Source organism: Hippocampus guttulatus, chromosome 16, assembly GCF_054856545.1.
Source record: "Hippocampus guttulatus isolate MCC_2025c chromosome 16, RoL_Hgut_1.0, whole genome shotgun sequence".
In the NCBI taxonomy this organism is placed as follows: Eukaryota; Metazoa; Chordata; class Actinopteri; order Syngnathiformes; family Syngnathidae; genus Hippocampus; species Hippocampus guttulatus.
In genome coordinates this window covers 12,592,410-12,613,489 of record NC_141276.1, presented here as the reverse complement: position 1 = coordinate 12,613,489, position 21,080 = coordinate 12,592,410, and the positions used below count along the sequence as shown (strand labels likewise).

Here is a 21,080-nt window from a genome sequence, read left to right as displayed (position 1 = left end):
GAATCTGGGCTTCCTTCCTTTGTAGAGTTCTCCCCGTGCCCGAGCATGACAATTGGACACATGTGCCTAACATATACTGTTGGTATGTAACAGGAGTCAATCTAAAAATTACACACTTTACTCTTAGCTGGTCTTCATAAGTCATATATACTTGAAAATGATGTGTATCTAGGGGGCTCAAAATTCACAAAAACATGAAATGGCAGTGTGTTTGAGGTGACTGTCTCCATAATACACAAAAACCAGTCAATGTCCTCATATGTAGTAGTTTTGTCCTAAATCAAAAAAAAATTACGTCCTAGCCAAAATCTGAATAGATGGGTGTCTTCCTGATTTTTTTTCATGGTTACCATATTTTTTTGGAGCCTGTAGGACCACGGGAAAGGCATGTACCCATATGTCGGGTGAACAAACGGACGTCCTGAAAATGCACCAAAACACGTATGTGTGTGTGTGTGTGTGTGTGTGTGTGTGTGTGTGTTAACTGCCCTGTCCAGGTTGCGGCCTCCTCCCAGTCTTTGTTTGAGTACCTGCGTGGGATCCAACATGACCGCGCTGTTTTGGAGCACTTTGCTATGGACGCATTGATTAAAATCTTGAGAGAAAATGTGCGCAACACAAGGTACAAAAAAAAAGCAGCTGTTGTCACCGAAAGCAAAATACACGCTCCTATTCGCTGTTTTGTGATCCGGGCATGAAAATACTGTTCTGGCCCCCCACAAATAGAAAGCTACTTGTGTCTGGCAACAGTGCTAATTTCAGCTAATACAGTACTGTATTTTATTTGTTCTCTTCCACATTACAATCATGTCGAACTTGTGATTATTGGCATTGACAACTTCTCAAACAAATGTACTTTTCAGGATCGCCCTCCCTTTCCTCAAAATGTTAAACCAGTTGTTGTCCAACGGCTGCTTTGACATCTTCACCTCAGAAGAAAAGTGAGTATCACTGTACCTTTTTTTTCTGTGTGTCAGTTTCCAAAAGACATAAATGGCGGGTACGTCTGCCAATGTCCGTTCATTCTGTGTTTGTCGCTGCCAAGTCATCCTTTTTGTGTGGAGCTGCTGTCGCTGTGCGAAGTGGTCAGGCGATCCAAGGATGTGTCCAAGCTGCGCGCCTGCATCGCCGTGTGAGTTTGCCATCGCACTAAAACAAAACTAAACAACATATCAGTCATCCGTGCTGACTTGTGTCACTCGTTCATGTCCGCCAGCTACTGTGGCCTCATCCAGTTCCAGGGCGAAGTCCGGAAGGAGATCCTCTACCAGCTGCTGATGCTGATCTGCCACTCTTTCCTTGTGGTACGTTCCAGAGAAATAGCTTGAAAATAAAATCAGATTTTATTTTCACAAAAATCCTATTTGCAGTTTTCATAGATTTGGAAAAAGCAAATGACATTGTTCAAACAAGCTTTGAAACTGTCCCCCCCCCCCCTCTCCCCCACACACGCATACACACTCCTGCCCCCCAACCACCACCCCACAGCATTAACTGGCATCATTTATAGAAATACTGTATGTTTTGTTTTCTTTGTTGTGAGAATTGTTCTTCCTTTTGGAGGTAAAAAAAAAACCTTGTCCTGTGCGATCCATAATAACGGAAAGGTTCAACAATTTAACCTAGAATGAGCCATCAAATCAGCCCCTATGTGTGATTGCCTTCCACCAGGCGCCTTTAGTCTCATACAGAACAAAAGGTGAAAATGATTGTGCTCATGTTGTCACTTTTGAGTAGGAATTAAAGTTTGAGAAATGGTCAATAATCGTGCAGCGCTGATGATTTTGTAAAGTAGCTCCTCCGTGTTTGCTGCCAAGTTGTTCAAGCAGGCAGCCCACGTCAGCCAGAACGCTGTTTGAACTACAGAAGCTGCGAACAACAATAACAGGGTTCCCATGGGCCCTTAAATTTCATTAAAATCCATTAAAAAGTTGTAAAATTATGTTCTTAATTGTCCTTAATTTTCAGAGAAAGCTTATAAAATCAATAAAAATCCTTTAAAAATTATTCAAAAATAAATTGAAGTTTTATTTTTTCTAAATTTAAATTTTTCTTGGTGTAATTTATTTGAGAATGAATTCAAGTTTTTTTTCATTTTCCTACCTGTAATACAGGTAGGAAAATGAAAAATTATACAGTATGTCAAATAAAGGGTTAGCTGATTGCCCCTAAAAATAAAGATGTGCCCTTCCTTTAGCAGCAATGATTTGAACACCAGCTCAGTGATATGTGGCTTTCTGTTCAGCCCGCATATTGCTGAGCGAGCATTAAATCCACCGTGATCCCCCTGCTGAATGGAGAAAAAGTCCTTAAAAATGGCTAAATTAGCTCTCAAAAGTCCTTAAAAGTTCCATTAGTAAAAAGCAAGTGGAAGAGTGGGAACCCTGAATAAAAAGTTCATCCTAAGCAGTAAATGCAAAGAATTTGCCAAGATGGATTTGTCGCCCAGCCCTAGTTTCCTTCAACTCCTGCGAACGATGTAGAACTGTACTCTTGTCTTTCTGTAGATAAGAACGACAACAGCCAGCCTGATGTACGAGATGCTGCTGACTTATGACGACGTTGTCGATCCCGAAGCTTTGGATGACGTCATGAACCTACTCAGCGACACTAACTGGTAACGGGCCATGTTTTATTCTCTTGTGAGAAATGATACCTTTCGTATATGTGAGAATGTGCCCTTCTTGTGGGCGCTTTTTTTTTCTCTAGGGAGAGTGAGCCTGACATTTTGCGCTCCACTCGAAATCAGCTACGTGATTTGCTGGGGGTGCCCATGAAGCGACCGCTTGCTCAGGTAACCTCTTTATAACAAGAGTGAGAGCTAATCTAAAAAATCGGACTCATTTGGAGTTGAAACTAAATCTTTGTTTATTCAGGACTTTGATACTCTGTATGCAAATGACACACTCACTTTTTGTGCGCGTGTCTCTCCCTTCCACTCTGACAGAAACCTACCGAACATTCCTAATGAGATGTCCAGAGAGAGACACAAAATGGATGACATTCTGTTTGGTATCAATGAGCCTTCCATGAGTTCGAAATCATGATAATAAAAAAGCCAAATCATCCTGAGGGTCCCCCTCTTTTGTTCCGTCAATGACATGTTTAACTTACGGTACTACGACTTACAAAACTGTCTCAGGACAGTATGAGGAACACATTTAATGAATTGTGCCTCCCTCGATGTCTGCCTATGTAAGCGAAGCCCTTCTTTTGCTATTTGTCCACGCTGAGAGCATCCACATCGTCCTTGCCTGCCTCTTGACAAGACTGCAGTTGTTGCGGCATGCTTTTGGTCTGTTTTTCACACAATGCTGAGAGCCTTATGGATGTATTGCATTGCTTTCTTTCTGCTAATAGGATTCATTTAACAGGTTTTATTTTTCTTTGACTGGGAGAACTGTGTGCTCGGCTTAAATGAATCCTTCAATTGTGATTTGTGCGCATGGCATACATTTTCGTACACGTCACTTCAGAGGTTCAGAGTCACCTATTGTGACTGTGACAGAGTCGTGCTCTTTGTTCCCTTGATGTTGTTTGTTGCTTTGGACCTTCAGTAGGTCCCACAGGACTGGGTTTGTTTTTCTACATATAAGCTTGAGTTATTCAGTTACATGTTGTCAGAACGGTACGCCTTCTATGCTCTGCTGCATGTAGCCCTGCTCTCTAAAGACCTTTCCTTCGCCACTTTCGTCTCCTGTCTGCTTCCGGGTCCAAATTCTGCTCCTTTTAAAAAATGTACAGGTAAATGTAAAGAAGTAGGTAAATAAAACCCGCAAATTTTAGGCACAATGGGGAATGTTGAAGGTGGAAAATACCTCATAATTTGAGAATTTTATTGTAAATATTTGGGGCCTTAAGTTTTTTTTTTTTAACTTGAGTAGAAAAAGTAATACATTCTAAGCAATTACCGGTATGCTATTTTAGGGAAAACAACCAATAAATAAAAACATTTAAATGTATCTGTAAAATCATTTTTTCATGACGTTTTTATTGGACAGTGGTACCTCTCCTTACGAAATGAATTGGTTCTGGAAGAAATTTCTTACCTCGAAAATTTTGTAAGTAGAGACGCGTTTTCCATGTAACTGCCCTAATCTGTTCCAAGCACCCCCAAAATTCAGACATAAATGTTTCCGAAAGCATAAAAATGCATCAAAAAATGTAACAAATATATGTTACAATTAGATTATTGCACAGTAAATGAGAGTTGTGCATAAGGTAAAAAACAAAGAATAGTGTAAAGAATAAAAATGATGGTCATTTAACTTTTAACTGCGTCCTCGTCGTTTTTTGCCCTCTTTAGTCCACGTTCTAGCTCCGAAGTGCTTTTTGCCTGGTGTTTTGTAAAGAACTGATCCAAGGACGTTTGCTTTTGTCAGCTTTTAACAAACCTTCGGAAAATGTCCAAGGCAAACATCAGCAGAGTGAGCGATTGCCCGACTGGTGAACACTTTTTCTGGGTGATTCACATTTACGTAAAACTATTGGAACACTATCTATCTATCCACACACACAGAGACAGATACGGTAGAAGTCCCTCTTAGCCAATGGGATGCCAGGAGGATGCTAGGTAATAGCCAGTGGCAGAGCAACTGTAAGGATGTTATGTTCAGGAAACTCGGAGCTGCGAGTAACAGCCCATTCTGTATTTTTACCTTTCGTATCTTGAAATTTCTTTCGTAACAAGAGGCAATATTTTCCTGTTGAGGCGTTTCGTAACTTGAACATTTCGTATGAAGAGACGTTCGTAAGTACAAGTACCACTGTATTTTTTGCAATAAATAAATTTGCAATTGTTGAATGAGAAAAATTAATGCACACATTTTAATGAAGCAATTAGAGGAAAACCTGCAGACGCCTGATAATGGAACTGTTGGTGGGGCCATATTAAAGCAATACTTTGCCCACCCCTGCTTGACATTTTTTTTTTCATTGTGATTGAAATTGTGCATCAGGTATGAGGAAACCACTCATTTAAACAGCCCCATAAGCTACTGGAGTATGCCTGTTGGGCTCCATTGTACTTTGTAGATTTCCAACCTCTCGATGATGTCTCACCGTCGTCACGTGAAGGTTGCGAGATAGCGACCACAAGGACTTATTGTGGCTACGCTATGCGACCGTATAAGCGATAGTATTGTTTATTGTGTGAGGGGCCTCGTCAACAAGGCCACATTGAGTCCTCGCCCTCCACGGCTCTTCGTTGTATTTGTCCGCTGCTCCTAGTCCTAATATTGCCCCGGCCCGTAATTCGACTTTAATTAATTCCCAGCCCCAGATGGACATTCCTGAAGTGGTTTTAGCATGAGACAGGGGTGGGGGGTTCCCCCCAGCTCCCAGGAGCGGATTGATGGTAAAGTGAGCAAAATGCTTTCAGTACAGTGCTGAGTGCCTGAGATGATGAATTGTTAAAAGGCTTACAGTTCGCTGCCGGTAGCCATGGCGATCGCTCCCATACAAAGGCGGCTTTGTGGAGTGAGTTTGAGGCTCGATGAGGAGCGGGCGCACACTCTGACTTCACCAATTCGGCTCTTGATACTTTCCACTCTTCGCCCGCATGACTTCAAGCCGTTCAAGTTGACGATCAAATTAAATGTAAAACAAAGAGAAATTAAGCATGTGTTTAAAAATCATCCTGACCAGATGTGGCATACTCCCCGCTGGACAAAACAAGGCATTATCATAAATATTGGATTGAGCGGCAAAATCCACCCGCTTTAATTCATCTCAGGGGGCGACAAAATGTCCGAACCCTGGGGTGGATAAAACTGGGTGGATTTTGCTGCAATAGACGAACGGGGGTATATTGATCGTAATTAAAAAAAAAAGTGACATGGCTTCATCTTGAAAGCAAACACGTGGATTTTAAAGACCGTTAGCTTAATCCTAACGCATAATAGATAGGCTAACAAATTGAGAGCAGAGTAGCCATAACAGGCTGAAATCTGACTGGACCCAACACACCGAATGTCCACATACACCTACTGGGAATGCAGCCAAGCGAAACGCTACCAAATGAAGAGAATAGACCGTTGGGAGTAAATGTTCACAATTGCGTGGACCACATATTGGAATTTGGGTATGAAATGATGTGGGGTCAGCACTTGGGAGAGGAGACCTTGCTGGCATGACAAGTCCGTTGTGCAAAGAAAGCGGAATATCCCCAAACCTGCTGCAACACGATTACCATCGTTCCTCGTTTTCCAGTCATGCATCAAGTCATCAGGCCCCGCGCGGGCACAATGGCGGCGCTTGTCTGACCGCCAGTTTCATCCGGACGGCTGCTCGTCAGCAGCGTTAGCGCACAAACGAGCCGTGTTTCTTCCGGGCCTCATGACGCTTGGACGGTTAAGAACATCACAAGCTTGGCTAATTGGCTGGCGCTTCTGCGTTGCCAATCAATGACTGGCCTGTCGGGTTCGGCAGGCTGCCCCCGCGATAACCTCCCGTGTCGTCATTCATCTTGGGAGTGTGGCGATATGGGTTAAAAGCAGCGTATACTTTCGCTGACCTGCAGCGCGACTTGACAGTTCGGAAAAAAGATAAGCTGGGATAGGCTCCAGCCCCCCCGCAAACCTTGCGAGGATAAAGCGGATCGGAAAATGGATGAATTGTTCTTACATATGTTCTAGTTGTATTGTCTTGTGTTTATCTTCTACTTTATACATTCTTTGATTTACGTAGGTATGACAGGATTTTTTTCTTAAATATAATTGAGGTGTATTCGTTTCATTTATTGTACACTTTTACCTTCTTGTATGAATAGGACTTTTTAAAAACTTTTTTTTGTTTTATTTAGTTTTCCTTTAGTTATTAACTTCTATTCATACTCACATGACAGTCATCACCATTTTTAATATTTTTCATTAGGTTCACCTCATTTAATTTTACAAGAGTGGAACTTCTACGTCTACTCTTGTCATAGTTTTTTTTTTTCAATTTATATTTCACTTTAGTTTGATTTTGTCTCATTATGCTGTGACCATGTGTACATTTAGTCAAATTAAAGGAATTACTGCCACAGTCAAAACTGAGCATTATTATCTTGAATACATAGTAATGCGAGCCAAATTATACTTAATTACATCGCCTTAGTGTCCCTGCTCATTGGGTGTAAGCCACATTAACCCTTTCGGGGACAGCGGTTACTACAGTGGACAGTTTACCATGTTATCAGGTTACCAGGTGCATGAAATGGTTAAATCCTAGAACAATAGTACTGAGAGGAACAACAGAAAAAAAAACTACATGATAGCTCAAACCAAAACAAAATGTCATGAAATGCTAACAAGGGTCGTTGTTTCCGCTATATTTGATAAATCCCAAATAATTATTGGACTAAAGAGTGTGTCTGTGCACATAAGTGACACCTTTGTGGTACTGTATTGGCCATGCATGAAAAAAAAAACCCCATCTTGTAACCATCATGCCCACACTGGAACGTTCTGCGTGCCTCTGTGGCTTTTTTTCTGGTCACGTTTACTCTTTGATTGCCTGGTGTTGGTTTGAACTCTCTGCCGGGACTTCCTGAGTTTTTAGGCCCGCGCAGCTGCGACCGGCGTCCTCCAAGCTTGTTAGCCAAGTTCATTAGTGCAATCTGGAATGTAATTGCTCCCAAATTTATGGAGCGTGCTGCGGTTTGTTCCATGCAGGGGAGAAAGCAGTGTAGCGTTGAAGAAACTCCGTTGAATCCCCACGCTCTAAATGTCCATTTCGAATCGTACTTTCTCAAATGTTCGCAACATTTCAAGTACTTCTTGAAGAATTGGAATAGAGTCCTCCCTCGCGTTTGTTTTCGAAATGGATTTTTATCTTACAGTATAGTTATTCTCACCTGGACACTGTAGGCCTCACCCTGGCATTTTATGGCCAGAAGAGTTGTTTGCAATTAAGAAAATAAAAGCTACAATACTTTCAAAACTTGGGATAATTCATGTTGGGCTCTTCCCAGGCTGTGAAAACTCGCTCTGAATTAAGAAAATAAAACCTACTTTCAAAATTTTGCATCGTGCGTGGACTAAAACAGTAGAACTTTTACTTTAAACCTGTTTACGGTGTGCGTGCATCCATCCATCTTCTACCGCTTATCCGGGGCCGGGTCGCGGGGGCAACAGCTTTAGCAGGGAAGCCCAGACCTCCCTCTCCCCAGCCACTTCTTCCAGCTCTCCCCGGGGGATCCCAAGGCGTTCCCAGGCCAGCTGGGTGACATAGTCTCTCCAGCGTGTCCTGGGTCGTCCTCGGGGTCTCCTCCCGGTGGGACATGCCCGGAACACCTCACCAGGGAGGCGTTCAGGAGGCATCGTTTACGTCATAGGTGTCAAACTCAGGTCCTGGAGGGCCGCTGTCCTGCATGTTTTCCGAGTCTCCCTGTTGCAACACACCTGATTCAAATGAACAGGTTCAATGTCAGGCTTGCACAGAGCTTGCTGATGATCTGGTGTGTTGCAACAGGGAGACTTGGGAAAACATGCAGGACAGCGGCCCTCCAGGACCTGAGTTTGACACCTATGGTTTACGTACAGGCCGAGTCTGCGTGATTAGCAACAAATCACGGTAATGGTGACCCTTCAAAATGTCCGCCCATGCCAAAAATAAAAATAAAAAACACCTAAAGGTGGACGCTGAATGCCGTGGTTTTAAGAAAATACGGACTGTTAATATTTATTTACTGAAGAGCGGTAAACCCGTGTGTCTAGTTTGTGGTGAGCCGGTCGCCCGCCGTATTGAAGGAATATAACTTGAGACAGAATTACGAGACGAGGCATGCGGGAAGAGCGCAGATATCCAAAGATTTGCGAGCAAAGCTAGAAAAACAAGGTGACTGTATTTTACCAAGCTACACGCAGCCCGGCAAGCAGCAACCAGGACCAGCTTTGTGATAGGCCACTCCGTCGCAAAGAACACAAAGCCATTTTCGCAGGGGGAATTTGTTCAAGAGTTCTTTGTGGACTCAGCAGCGCTAATACGTCCGGAGCAACAAAAGAAGTTCAACAAATCCAGGTACCCAACCCTCTCTTACTGATGAGCATCTGTCATGTGTGCTTCACATGCTCAAACATTCAACCAGCTTTGATGCACTTGTCGAAGCTCAACAGAGGCTAGATTGAGACAAGAAAAACAAAACACTGAAACATGATGACTTGGATTTTTTTTCTGTTGTCAGTTACATTATTACTGGCAGACTAAGACATTGTGGTTTCTTCATGGGAAAGTTAAAGTCATAATTTCACTGAAGAAATGTTTTTTCTGTAAAATAACTGCACTTTTATTGTCTAGCAATACCTGTACTCTTATCAGTTTCTGTAAACAATGTCATTAATTTATTTCAACGTAGAAATAAAATTGAAATCGGGAGTAGATTTTTAACTTTGGGCTCAGCCCTCCGCAATATTTTCTGCTTCTCATTTGGCCTCCCCGGGAAAAATAATTTCCCACCCCTGCTGTAGGCCCCGCCTCTTAAAGCCCTGTGCATATATGTACCAACACTACAATACTACCCACTAAATATTTTTTCTATATTTTTAGTTTATGCATTCAATTTGTGTTTTGTGTTCAAATACTTTTACAATGTGTTTAAAATGTACAATAAAACGTCAGAAAAGCGCTGTTATGTATATCTTTTTAAAAAACCTGTACCAGTATGGAACAATACTGATAACCAAGTGAAAAACAAACGTTAACCACAGTATATTAATATTTTAAAATTCAATTTAAAAAAGGTAGCAAATGTCATTTAAGCATTAAGAGAAATTGACTACTGTACAATACAACTAAAAGTGTGACTGGTTGTGTGCGCTGCGATTGGCTGGCAACCAGTTCAGGGTGTACCCTGACTGCTACCCGAAGTCAGCTGGGATCGTCTGGGGTAGCATTTGAGAACCAGTCAATGCATCACCCAAAAAATTGTGGCCTATTGCGCGAAAAATGCTGCATTTTGCTTTTTTCCATTTAACAACATTAATTGACCAAAAATCAACAACAGCAAAATAAAACTGCATTTATGACTCATTTTACACAGAATCCTGTGAACCTGTCCTTTTTGACCAGTGCTTGGACAGCAATACAGTGTGGTCACTTTTAATTTTAGCATATCAAACGTTGTGCTCCAGGCCAAACGGCCAAAGCGGTCACAAGCCGCACCATAAATAAAACGTGGCCGTTGGTGAATCAAAAGTTGAGGTGGATATAAAGGAGCATGATAATGACACGGCTGAGAGGACTCGAGGCCGCTGGGTAATTACACCGCTGATGGAAATAGAGTGGAGGATGCTGTCATTATGAATGTCACTCCCCCCGCAAAGCCGCAGCCTTTTCACCAGAGTTATAATCTGTGCGCGCTCCCCAAATGACCATCTTCCCGGGAATTATAGTCATTTGGGAAGCCAGGCAGCTGGATGCATTTAGCTTGTGGGTTAATTGTGAGGTCGCTGTCCTTCTTGTATGGGCTCATGGGTTAATGACTGTGTTGTTTCCTTTTAGTTTCACCATCGGTACTTTGGCTAATCGAATGAAATGGCCACGCTCTTGGAGGAAATCCAATTTAGGAAGCCGTTTACTTGATATTCTGATTTCTAAACGGGCATACGTTGGTCTTGCTACACCTAGCCAAAAGGCAGTGAACAAAGAAGCAGAGGTGGTTGATCATAACCCTTTTCATGCACAAAAATGATCATTTGTAATCTGATCATTTGATCAACTGTCCTCTGGAGTAACCGCTGTACCTGAAACAGTTAAATACAATTTTACTAAAGAAATGATACCATATGTGAGGTGGATGCCTCACAGCAGCAATTTGCATGCTGGTTTTATTCATTTATTTCTTAATCCAATGAGATTATTATTATTTTTTAATCCAGTGCGTTTTCATCCTTTATGTGTTGCCATGTCAATCTATTCTGCCTGTGGCCTCCAGAGTCAGTAGTGCTCGTCCACCACCAGATTAAAAATCAATTCAACAGTTGGTGTGTGTGTGTGTGTATGTGTGTGTGTGTGTGTGTGTGTGTGTGTGTGTGTGTGTGTGTGTGTGTGTGTGTGTGTGTGTGTGCGTGTGTGTGCGTGTGCGTGCGTGCGCACAGATATGTTTTACCATGCTATTATTAATAATCTGAAATGTTCCAAATGATGTACCATTATCTCCTGTTGTGAGATTTTTTTTTGCAAGGGTCTTTTCCAAGTGTTTTGATATACAGAGCTTTAGTAAGTTTGTGTCAGAGCTGGAAACAGCTCTGATGCCTGGAAAAGTCTACATTTCTCTGTGTTTGTTATTAAAATGCCATGGACACCACATGGCTAAGAAGTCGACCCTGCAGTTTTCCAGCTTTTGGGGGGCACATCATAACGGCAGCAGAGATTTCAGGATATATCAGAATAGTTTTCCTGTCGTCAGGCCATCCTCGTGTGAACTACGTTAAGTAACACGAGTTGATGCGGAGGCAGTGACGTTGTGGTTGTGAACATGAGCTCATCCGTGACAGCGAGTCCAGCTGCCTTCCCTCCCCGACTCTAAACTAGAGAGGACAAGGGGGCGGGCTGGTGTTTTCCCACAATCCCCAGCAGGGATTGACTGATGAAGCACGGGCCGCCCGCCGTCCTGCCGGCGCCTGCTCAGCAGCGCGACCTCGGGCCTCTTCTGTTTATTGCGGACGCACGCCAAGCGCGAAGGGGCACGGGCGGGTCGGTTCGCGCGGGGGTGGTCCTTGGGGTCCGATGAGGTTGCCACACTTTTAGGGTTATCATCACTTCTTTTGATGTCACTCCAGGCCAGTGTTTCATAATCTTTATTAAGACAAGGCGCGTATTTTACATCCCACAACATGACGTTAAAAAAAATCACAAGTGTACTGTGTGTATACTGAAATAATGATGATCTCGTCTCATTTCACTCACAAATCTGGGCTTGTGTGGTTGAACACAAATGTGTCATTCTTATATGAATGGCAACAGGTGGACATGCGAGTTCCTGGGACCTTTTGGCATCTAGTACAAGAGAATCTTTTGTTCTGCCTGTCAATATCCAGCATACCTGATCACCGCTCAAGGCGCAGTGGTTGAAAATCACCGCTGAAGTGTGTGTTTCTTTGTTTTGGTGTTTTTTCATCATTCTCCATGTTTTTAAATGGCACACATTTATCACTCAGTGGCCAAACGAGTAAAATCCATTTTTTACGACGGGGGAGCCACTGTCCAGCTTTTCTCCGCTTGAACTCTGAAGTGAAGATCATCAGGAAGATCACATGAAGCTGACGAGGTGTGCTTACTGCTTGCTTGACTAAATCCTATCTGCACAGCACTGTGACAAATCCACCGGCAGTACAAATAACTCGGTTACTGTACTCTACATTTGAAAACAGATACTCTATCTGCACTTTCTGCTGTTTTCTAGACTCTGCAGAATACAACACGATGTAAAAAAATAGAAGTCTCCAAGCAACATATGATTGAAGGGTCCTTATTGATTGTGCCACTTTGTAGTTTGATTCCAACCCCAAGATGGTGTCGGCTGTCTAGTTATATGTAGTTTTGGTTGCTGTTTTGCGTCTGTTCGGTTTTGTGCTGGTTTCTAGGCCTGGGTCTACTGCTGGAGTAAGCAGTAGTAAGAGCAGTGAGTCTTGGGGAACATCGCCAGGTTGCTACTGGAACGGAAAGTAATTGTTACAAATATGTAAAAATGGAAGGACCTGATAGAGTGCTTGGTGGAACACCTGCAGTATTTATCTATTGGGGGTCCTCAGATTCCGACAGAGTTCTTTTCACTGCCCAAGTATGAAATTGAGCATGCTTGTTCGTCCATGTCAGAGCTGGAACAGAGGCCGTATGATGTACAGTAAGATACATTTCACTGAGTTTGTAATCATAAACCTCATGTGAGCATTTGGTTCATTTAGTTCAGGGGTGGGCAAACGTTTTGGCTCGGGGGCCGCATTGACTTTTAAAATTTGACAGAAGGGCCAAGTCAGCACGAGCTATGGTACATTAAAAAAAAACTGCATTTGTTGACAGTCCATATCAAACATCAACAGAACAAAAGCATGAAAGTACGGTATTGATATACTTTTTTAAAATGACGACAGTGTTGTTGATGACCTATTTTAGCCTGTGCATTTCTGCAGATGGGTTGTGATCAGACCAGTAGAAGTAGAGCGATACAGAGGTCCTAGTTGGTCGAAAAGATCCCGCCCCCCCCCTCCCTGTGTTCTGCAACTTCAAGTCAATGCGCCACCTGGCGGTGAAATGCCTGTCATTACAAGTCCGATTGAAATGAATGCAATCATTCACATCGAACCTTAATTTTGGACCGACCTTCGGCGGGCCGGATTAAAAAGACCAACGGGCCGGATTCGGCCCGCGGGCCGTAGTTTGCCCACCTCTGATTTAGTTGCTTGGCATTGAATCTGTCTTTCAGAGGGTAAATGTTGATCATAGGTTTTGGTGTGGCATAAACAACATTATACCCACTCGTTGAAGATCTGTATGGAAATATCTGCTTTTGCAATAATAGTTCAATTTGGGAGTGTTGATTGAACAAACATGCATGGATTGGTGTGATTCTAAGTTGCAGTTGGTGTCTCCTCCAATCCGATAACATATATTGGATTGGAGACTACCCGTGACTGCAAAACACTTGGAACGCCAAAGAAAAAAGGAGGAGGAGGACACAAGGATTGTTGGTAGAGATGATAGATGCAAGGAGAAAGGACAGTGGATGCGGTCGCTGCGGTTGCCCCGTTGCTGTCATCCTCGATGAGCGCCTCGCTTTCAGGAAGTGGTTTGTGACACGAGGCTTGCGCTGCCCACGGAGCGTGCGTGCGCACCGAAACCGCACCATTGGCGCGTGTCCTCGCCTTGATCTTTTCTCCTTCACTCAGTGCGTGAGCTTTACTTGCTCTGACTGTCCTTCATTTACAACCTCACTTCCTTCCAATATTTGTTCCATGAAATTGGATTCAGTTGTTCCCAACAGTCTATTCCCTTCATTTCGTAGACTTTCTCTTAGCGGCTCAGCTTCCAGAAGCCTAGATTTTTTTTTTTTAAAGTTGGCGATTTATTTATTTATTTACATCCCATCTTTGTTGCTATGTCAATCTAATCTAATCTGATTGACATAGCATGATCTGATCTAATTCAATGAGCACAGATGAGTCACAGCAGTTGAAATTTGTTTTTAATAGTATCTGTTGATGGCCACAAATTGCATCAGAACTTCCCGCAGAGAACTTCTGTTTGCGCCATTATCACGACCATAAAAAAGAACAGCTGTTTTTTTTTTAAATGGATTTCTATTTGAATCAGAAGACCCTTTGTTGCCATTATTGCCTCAGTATGACCCTGTGGCACGAGACACAAGAGTAGGGCCAAATATTAGGAACACTGCTGAGTATGATTATGCAGTGCTTGTACTTTGAAATCTATTGACCGAGTGACGGCTTGTGACTGGAAAAAATTGCGAGTTGGGCCTCTTGTAAGCGATGGCAGCACTGTTAGATGTTGGCTTTTATAGCTGATTTTTGGATGACGCGCTCACACTAATGAGTGAGTCATAAAGCGAGCGTTTGAATCCTCCCTGAAGAGCAGTAGCCTGATTACGGCCGTTTACAGTCTTTGCTGACCTTCGCCTGGCCTCGCCTTCTCCCCCTTTTTTTGTGGACTGTACTTACGAAACAGCCGTCGCACCACCTGTGTGTGTGTGTGTGTGTGTGTGTGCGTGCGTGCAAGGAATATGAGCTGCGTCTGTGCTTTTTTGAGCAAAAAGTTTGACCGCTGGCCCGCCTCGCTGGACCAAAGTGCTGCTTCTGTCATTAGTTAGCCTTCCAAAAACCTTTTCCACCCCCTTTCCACCTCATTCCGCCGCGGTATGAACCCCCCCCCCCCCCACCCTCCAGGCACTGAAATAGCACGTGTCTTGTTGTATTTGTCAGACTTTCAAGGAGAATTCCCCCTCCAACCCACAGCTGGCTCAGGAATTTCCTACCCCCCCACCAAAAAAAAAAGAATCCACCCACCTCAGGTCTCCGCTCACTTCATCAACTCCTAATCTCACCCAGCCCACCACCACGCCTTTTTTTTTTAGCTCCCATCTACTTGCCTAAACTTCTGAAGGGGCCTGAAAGTGGGGCGCTCGAAGCGTTGCCATGAGACGGGAGCTCACGTCATCCAAACCGTCCATCTTGGAAAACGATCACGTCCAAAATCGCTGAAATTTGATATGCTTCTGCTGTACACAAAAGTACACCGACGAACTATAAAAAAAATTATTTAAAAAATCCACTGCCTGGACTTCACATTATAAATCCGGTTTTATTTGCAGGGACCAGGGCTGACCCACAAATAGAGAAAACCTGCATATAACTGACACTCATTGGGATTTTTTTTAATGACCCCCCAAATTATTGAAAAAACCCCCCGCTGACAATGGCAATTGTGTGCAATTGACGCCCATGATAAATGCATTGTATTTATTTATTTTTTACCTGAAAAACGGGGAAGAAAAACAAACACAAAACCAAAAAACACACACAAAAAAAATTTAAATAAAAATATTTCCAAATATTTTTCTCAGTCCGCGGGATTTGCCGCGGATCTTCTGCAGAAAAATACATTTCAAACTAAAACTACTGTACGTCATACTGAGAGGCGTTTCAAATACTTTGGTTACGTTAGTTAGCACCACAGTAGTATTGGTTCACCTAAAGTTGTGTCCAAGGAGTGGTTTAAATGACTTAAATGGCTTCACGTTGTCTTTTGACTTCAAGATGGCGCCGCGAGAGTGGTTGCCTTTACAGCTGCTCTTCTACTTTTTGTTCTTCTACTTTCTTCCTTTCATAACTTTGCTGCTGTAAATTGGGAATTTCTCCATTGCGAGAAGAATAAAGGGTTTCTTAGTCTTATGATATTATTATTCTTTTGACCCAAAGAGGAGCAAAAAACCCCCAAAACAAAACATATTCTGTTGGTGTTAAAATTGCTGTATCAACTGTACGATAACTGTCGATCCCCGGGGTGTTTTGGCGCAAGCATGTTATAGACGTGTACTGAAGACACCCGAGAACTGTTTTACTTTTTTTTTTCTTCTTTCTTTCGAGTGGTACATGCGTCCTGCCAAAGGATCCCTTTTGTCACAATGCTTGCAACATCTTAATACAAAGGCAACACTGATTTGTCCGCAAAGGCACGCATTCCTCGAAATCTGCCCTGGTATGGTTGGTGTGTCATCCACATCATTTTGAATGTGCTAAAGTGCATCAGATCTGGCAGCCTAATTCATCCATCTTTCATGCTGGGGGAAAAACACACACACACACACACACACACACACACATACCTACCTTTGCCATATTGGAATTTCAGTTGTGGCTTAACTTCGCTGCCCCGTTTTAAGAGATTTACAGCACTAGACGACGGTCGCCTTGGTTTTCCACTTCTCAAGAAAGACGAACAAAGGCAGCTTTGTTCCCCACATGCATGGTGGAACCACGTTTACACGATATAATGTGCTCCTTCTCCACAAGGACAGACTTTCTTTATTAGAAGATTATTATCCAACCCATCTAGAGGACTCTGAAAACATTTTTTTCTTTATCATACTTAACCATCTCCACAGTAAATCACTCTTTACGCTTACCAAGTGCCACCCCCCAACCCCCCTGCGGTGAATAAAGGCCCAATGATGGGCTTTTTTGTGTGTACTCTGGCTATGCAAATGGGCCATCAGCATGGCGTCAACGTATTGTTCTTGATTCCGCAGCTGAGCTGAGGTGCGTGAATAACGCGGTGGCGTCTTAATTACTCATGAAAAATACATGCAGAGCCCATTTCAAAGCTTTGCGGTCATATCCATGATTCATATGGGTGGGGGGTGATTGCGGAGGTGGAGCTAAAATGAACCAGATGTTGCGCAAGCTAGGAAACCAAAGAGGAGTTTGAATCAGGCTCCATTGGAGTCAATTTTTGAAGGGAGCTCAGGAAGGAGGACGTCACTGCCCCTTGAGGGTACGCAATGAAGCCCCCTTTATTCCGGGGGAAGGTTCCAAACTGCCATAGGAGAAAAATGACAGTATAGAGCAGCTACGTTAAACATACGGCCCGTGGGCCGGAACCGGCCCGCAAGGAGGTTTGATCAGGCCGGCAGGATAATTTGAAAGTGAAAAAATGCATAAAAGACACGGAATGAATAAAATAAAATAAATTAATAAGGTGCAATTCATGGAATATCGGCTAGGGGGACACACTATTTTGATCAGAGAAGAAGACAGACCCAACACAACAGACGCTATCAAGGACATGTGAATAATTTATTTTTTACACATATTATAGCACTCTCCTTAGTTTGTAAGGTGTAGGCAGGGATTACATTTAGATTTTATATGCTCGTGAAAATGGTTTAAAAATTCCTTTCTTTATAAATCTCGTTTAATCTTAAAAGGGCACTACTATATTTTTCAATACCAATTACTTGTTAAGGTTTTGTGCCTTTGTACGGTCAGTGGGATCATTTGCAATGCATATATGTGAATGATAAAAGTAAATTGCACACTTGTCTCAGGAAATAGGCGCTTCATGAAATGTTTTGTAAAAGATAGGTTCATTCAATTTCAACATGTTCCTAGTGTTCTTGTGCTTTTTTAGACCAAAACAAAGGAAAGACATATTATTTTGGTTATTTATAGCAGAGTATGGTATCATTTTTAATGGTCCGGCCCACTTGACATCTACCGAGGCCGTATGCGGCCCACAATGTGAAATGAATTTGACACCTCTGATATAGAGAAACCATAGAAAATCACATTTTTGTCTAGTGAGAATGAATTGCAAATCATTGTCCAGTATTCTCGTTTTATTGATGTTGAACACAACATCCCAACTTAATTGGAATTGAGTTTGTCATGTTTTACATTCTTTTTAATTGCATTATTACATGTTTGTATAAAGTAAAAATACTGCACGTGGTATTTTATTATTAAAAAATACATCACAATACACATTTTTATTGGTGTTTTTGGTGGGTGGCGACAGGGTAATGCAATTTTAATTCATTTCAATTGGAAAAGATGACTTTTTTTGACTTGCAAGTGTGGTCATGGGACGAATTACATTTGTTAGTCAAGGCACCATTGTACTGTATGTTGCCATTTTGGCCTGTCCCATCGGGGGGGAAAAACCCATGACCATCATATTTTATTTTTAAACCATTTCGACCAGCCCGTCTTTAAACATCGACACGCAAAGTAATTCAGTGACAGATTAGCTTCCACTGCCAACACTGTTGGTGTTTGAACCCTCTGACCGCTTCCCAGTGTGCTTCGCTCAACGAATCCCGCTTCTATTTAGCATCGCCAAGCCCGTGTTTAGTCTGACACGCCACGCTGAGCTCTGTCATTTCATATCTTCCCTCATTGCGTCTTCCACGTGAAAAACGTGCAGCTTTGCCCTCCTAAAGTACACACAAAGGTGGCAACAGGGGCCCCGGCTGTCCCAACCCATTGTCGGAGTGGCCCCCGGGCATGCTTTGACACATGGCTGCGGGATCTCGTTGCTTTTGTTGGGGCTGGGCCCAGGTCCGCCACGGCTACTTCAAAGCACCACGTCAGTGCGCGTTAGCGTCCTTGGCGAATGCGGCTCTCTGGTGTGTGTGATCGGCGGAGGAGAGGCGGTGGTGCGTTCTCGCTGCCACATTCAGTTGTCTTACCGGGCCAGGCAGTCAACAACAAGGAGAGGCGCACAAAAAAGTTCCATGCTGCGCGTGCGACAGGTGACGCCACACAAGATGGACGACACCAGTGGTGTTTTTATGGCAACATGCTAGAACGTTCTGTTTAGCTCGCCACTTTCACACATCCCACAAAATTAACACATCAGAGACATTTATATAGTGATTCATCACCATTTGCTAGATTGACTTTTTTTTTTTTTAAAGAATATCGCTTGTCATGGGTTTTTACAGTTGATCGTGAATTTGCCTGTTCGTGGATTTTCTGTGCTCCATATTTGTTTGTCATCTGGTTGCATCTTGGTGTGAAGAACGTATGTTGAATTCACTTGAGGAGTTCAAATGTACAATAACAAAATGCAGACAATAGAAGGCTGTTTAATTAGAGCGAGGAAGAAAGGCTGAGGGTGGAGGATAGCGGGGGTCAGAAGCCGCCGCACAGAAGGAAAAATTTCCTCTCCAGTGCGCCAAAAAAACCCCCACGATCCTTGGTGTCGTTTGTGTCTTAACACAGAAAGATTCTCAAACATGCCTTAGGGGCGACTAATATGTTATCACAATCAGTAACTAACAAAGATTTATGTTGTCGATAATGGTACACAATATACAGCATATTTATTATTTAAAAAAAATTTTGGACTACCATTACAATCTTACATCTGGTTCCAGCTTGTTTACATTAACTGTATCGTGGCCCTAGAAGTGAACCTTGAGGAATTCCACACAGTCAGTTTGGTGGCATTTAGCATATCCTTCCACACCTATGCGATTTTTAATTATGTGAATTGTCATTTAAGGTAAATTGAATATTCACTCAATACCGTACTTGTGTTTTAAAGCAGAATTCGCAGGATTTTCTGGTTCATATTTTGTAAAACATTTAATTTCTCTCAACTCAACTTTTTTAAAAATTGATACAGCACTTTCACAACATCTGCAGCTGTCACAAAGCTTTTTACAATTACATTTAACATTTCTCTTTTCGTGGCGATACTAGAAGCTTAATGAAATTTATTTTGAAATTTCTTCTGTACGTATTATTTGTATTTTTTTAAATTAAAATCTGATTATAACCATCGGACTACTTGTTGCTAAGTAGAATTTATAGGGCGCTAATAAGGCCAATCACAGCCACTTTTTTCACTCCCTAGAGCAGAGAACGGACAGAGAAACATGCCAAGGCTAAAAAATGACACCAAATCTGCACTATGATTAAAGATTATTGAAAGTTACTGCTTTGTATTATCTAAAGATCGAAAAAAGAAGCGGCAAGCTTTTTTCCCCTTTTTTTTTTTTAACCATAGTGCCATCGATAGAATCAGTTGGGTCACTTAGCCACTTGCCCCTAAAACAAGTTAGTGTCCGTAGATTCTTGAACTCTGACCATTTGTCAGTTACTGTGGCAGTGTAGACAGTCCCACTGAAGAAGACTGTGTTCCAGTTGGCGGGTATGACTTATTATTCTCTGAAGTTTCGGATGTTTGCATTGTGGCGCAACAGAGGTGGCCAGGTCCCGTCGACAGGTGTGAGTGCCAAACGCATCTGTGAGCGTCTGTCAACGCGTCCTGTCAGGATGCGTCGACCCCCTGGGCGTGCGTGGGGGGACATGTTGCGCTCACACGAGCCCTTTGTCTGGTCACCTGCTCCCCCGCAGTAACAGTATCCCACCGTGTGCACTTCAGACCTAAGAATGCTCACTGACAAAGTCGTATTTGCTGTGTCAACAATACAGACGTGAGCACAGTGTAAACATGTTCAACGAAGGAAAATGTATCGCTATCTATTTTTGAATTGTTGCTGTCCAACAAGAAGCATGTATCTCAAAATTGTATGAGGTCAGATTAGGAAGTGGTCAGACAAGAATAGGAGTAAGGCACATATATGTAAATCTAGCAAGTCTTAAGTTTTAACCAGTGTTGGCCAATCTACTTGTAAAATCTCTTGAGCTGAGCTTCACGTTGGTCTACTCAAAAGAAAATTTAAGTGTATACTGAAGTTACCCACCTGAGAATTGTAGCTAGCTAGCTACAATCAAATGACCATGGTCGCAAAAATATGGAAAAGCTACTTTTGCTTCTTTAAAAGAAATGCTACATTTCAAAATGTTGCAATTGTCTTATTTGGGGTATAAATGAACACTTAATTCTAAAATATTTGGATAATCGTGCTTCTTGCCACCAGCGCAATATCAAAGTGCCTGTTATGCTTTTCAGCTTCATTTGTCTTCTCATTTTTTCGCTATCTATTCCTTGTCTAAATTCGCTTCTCTCTCTCTCTCTCTCTCTCTCTCTCACACACACACACACACACACACACACACACACACACACACACACACACACACACACACGCGCACACACGAAATGCTATTAAT

General features: G+C 42.6%; 1 protein-coding gene across 1 annotated transcript in view; it reads left to right on the top strand.

Annotated features, from left to right (window-relative positions):
* Positions 1-3,067, top strand: part of tbcd (tubulin folding cofactor D) — a 43,580-nt gene extending 40,513 nt beyond the window's left edge. Inside the window, exons 33-39 of the mRNA XM_086133790.1 lie at positions 498-622; positions 864-941; positions 1,046-1,132; positions 1,217-1,304; positions 2,508-2,617; positions 2,710-2,794; positions 2,948-3,067. Of these exons, the coding sequence (XP_085989916.1) occupies positions 498-622; positions 864-941; positions 1,046-1,132; positions 1,217-1,304; positions 2,508-2,617; positions 2,710-2,794; positions 2,948-2,968 (594 nt within the window). The 3' untranslated portion in view covers positions 2,969-3,067. The remainder of the gene's footprint in view (positions 1-497; positions 623-863; positions 942-1,045; positions 1,133-1,216; positions 1,305-2,507; positions 2,618-2,709; positions 2,795-2,947) is intronic.
* The last annotated feature ends 18,013 nt before the right edge of the window (positions 3,068-21,080 follow it).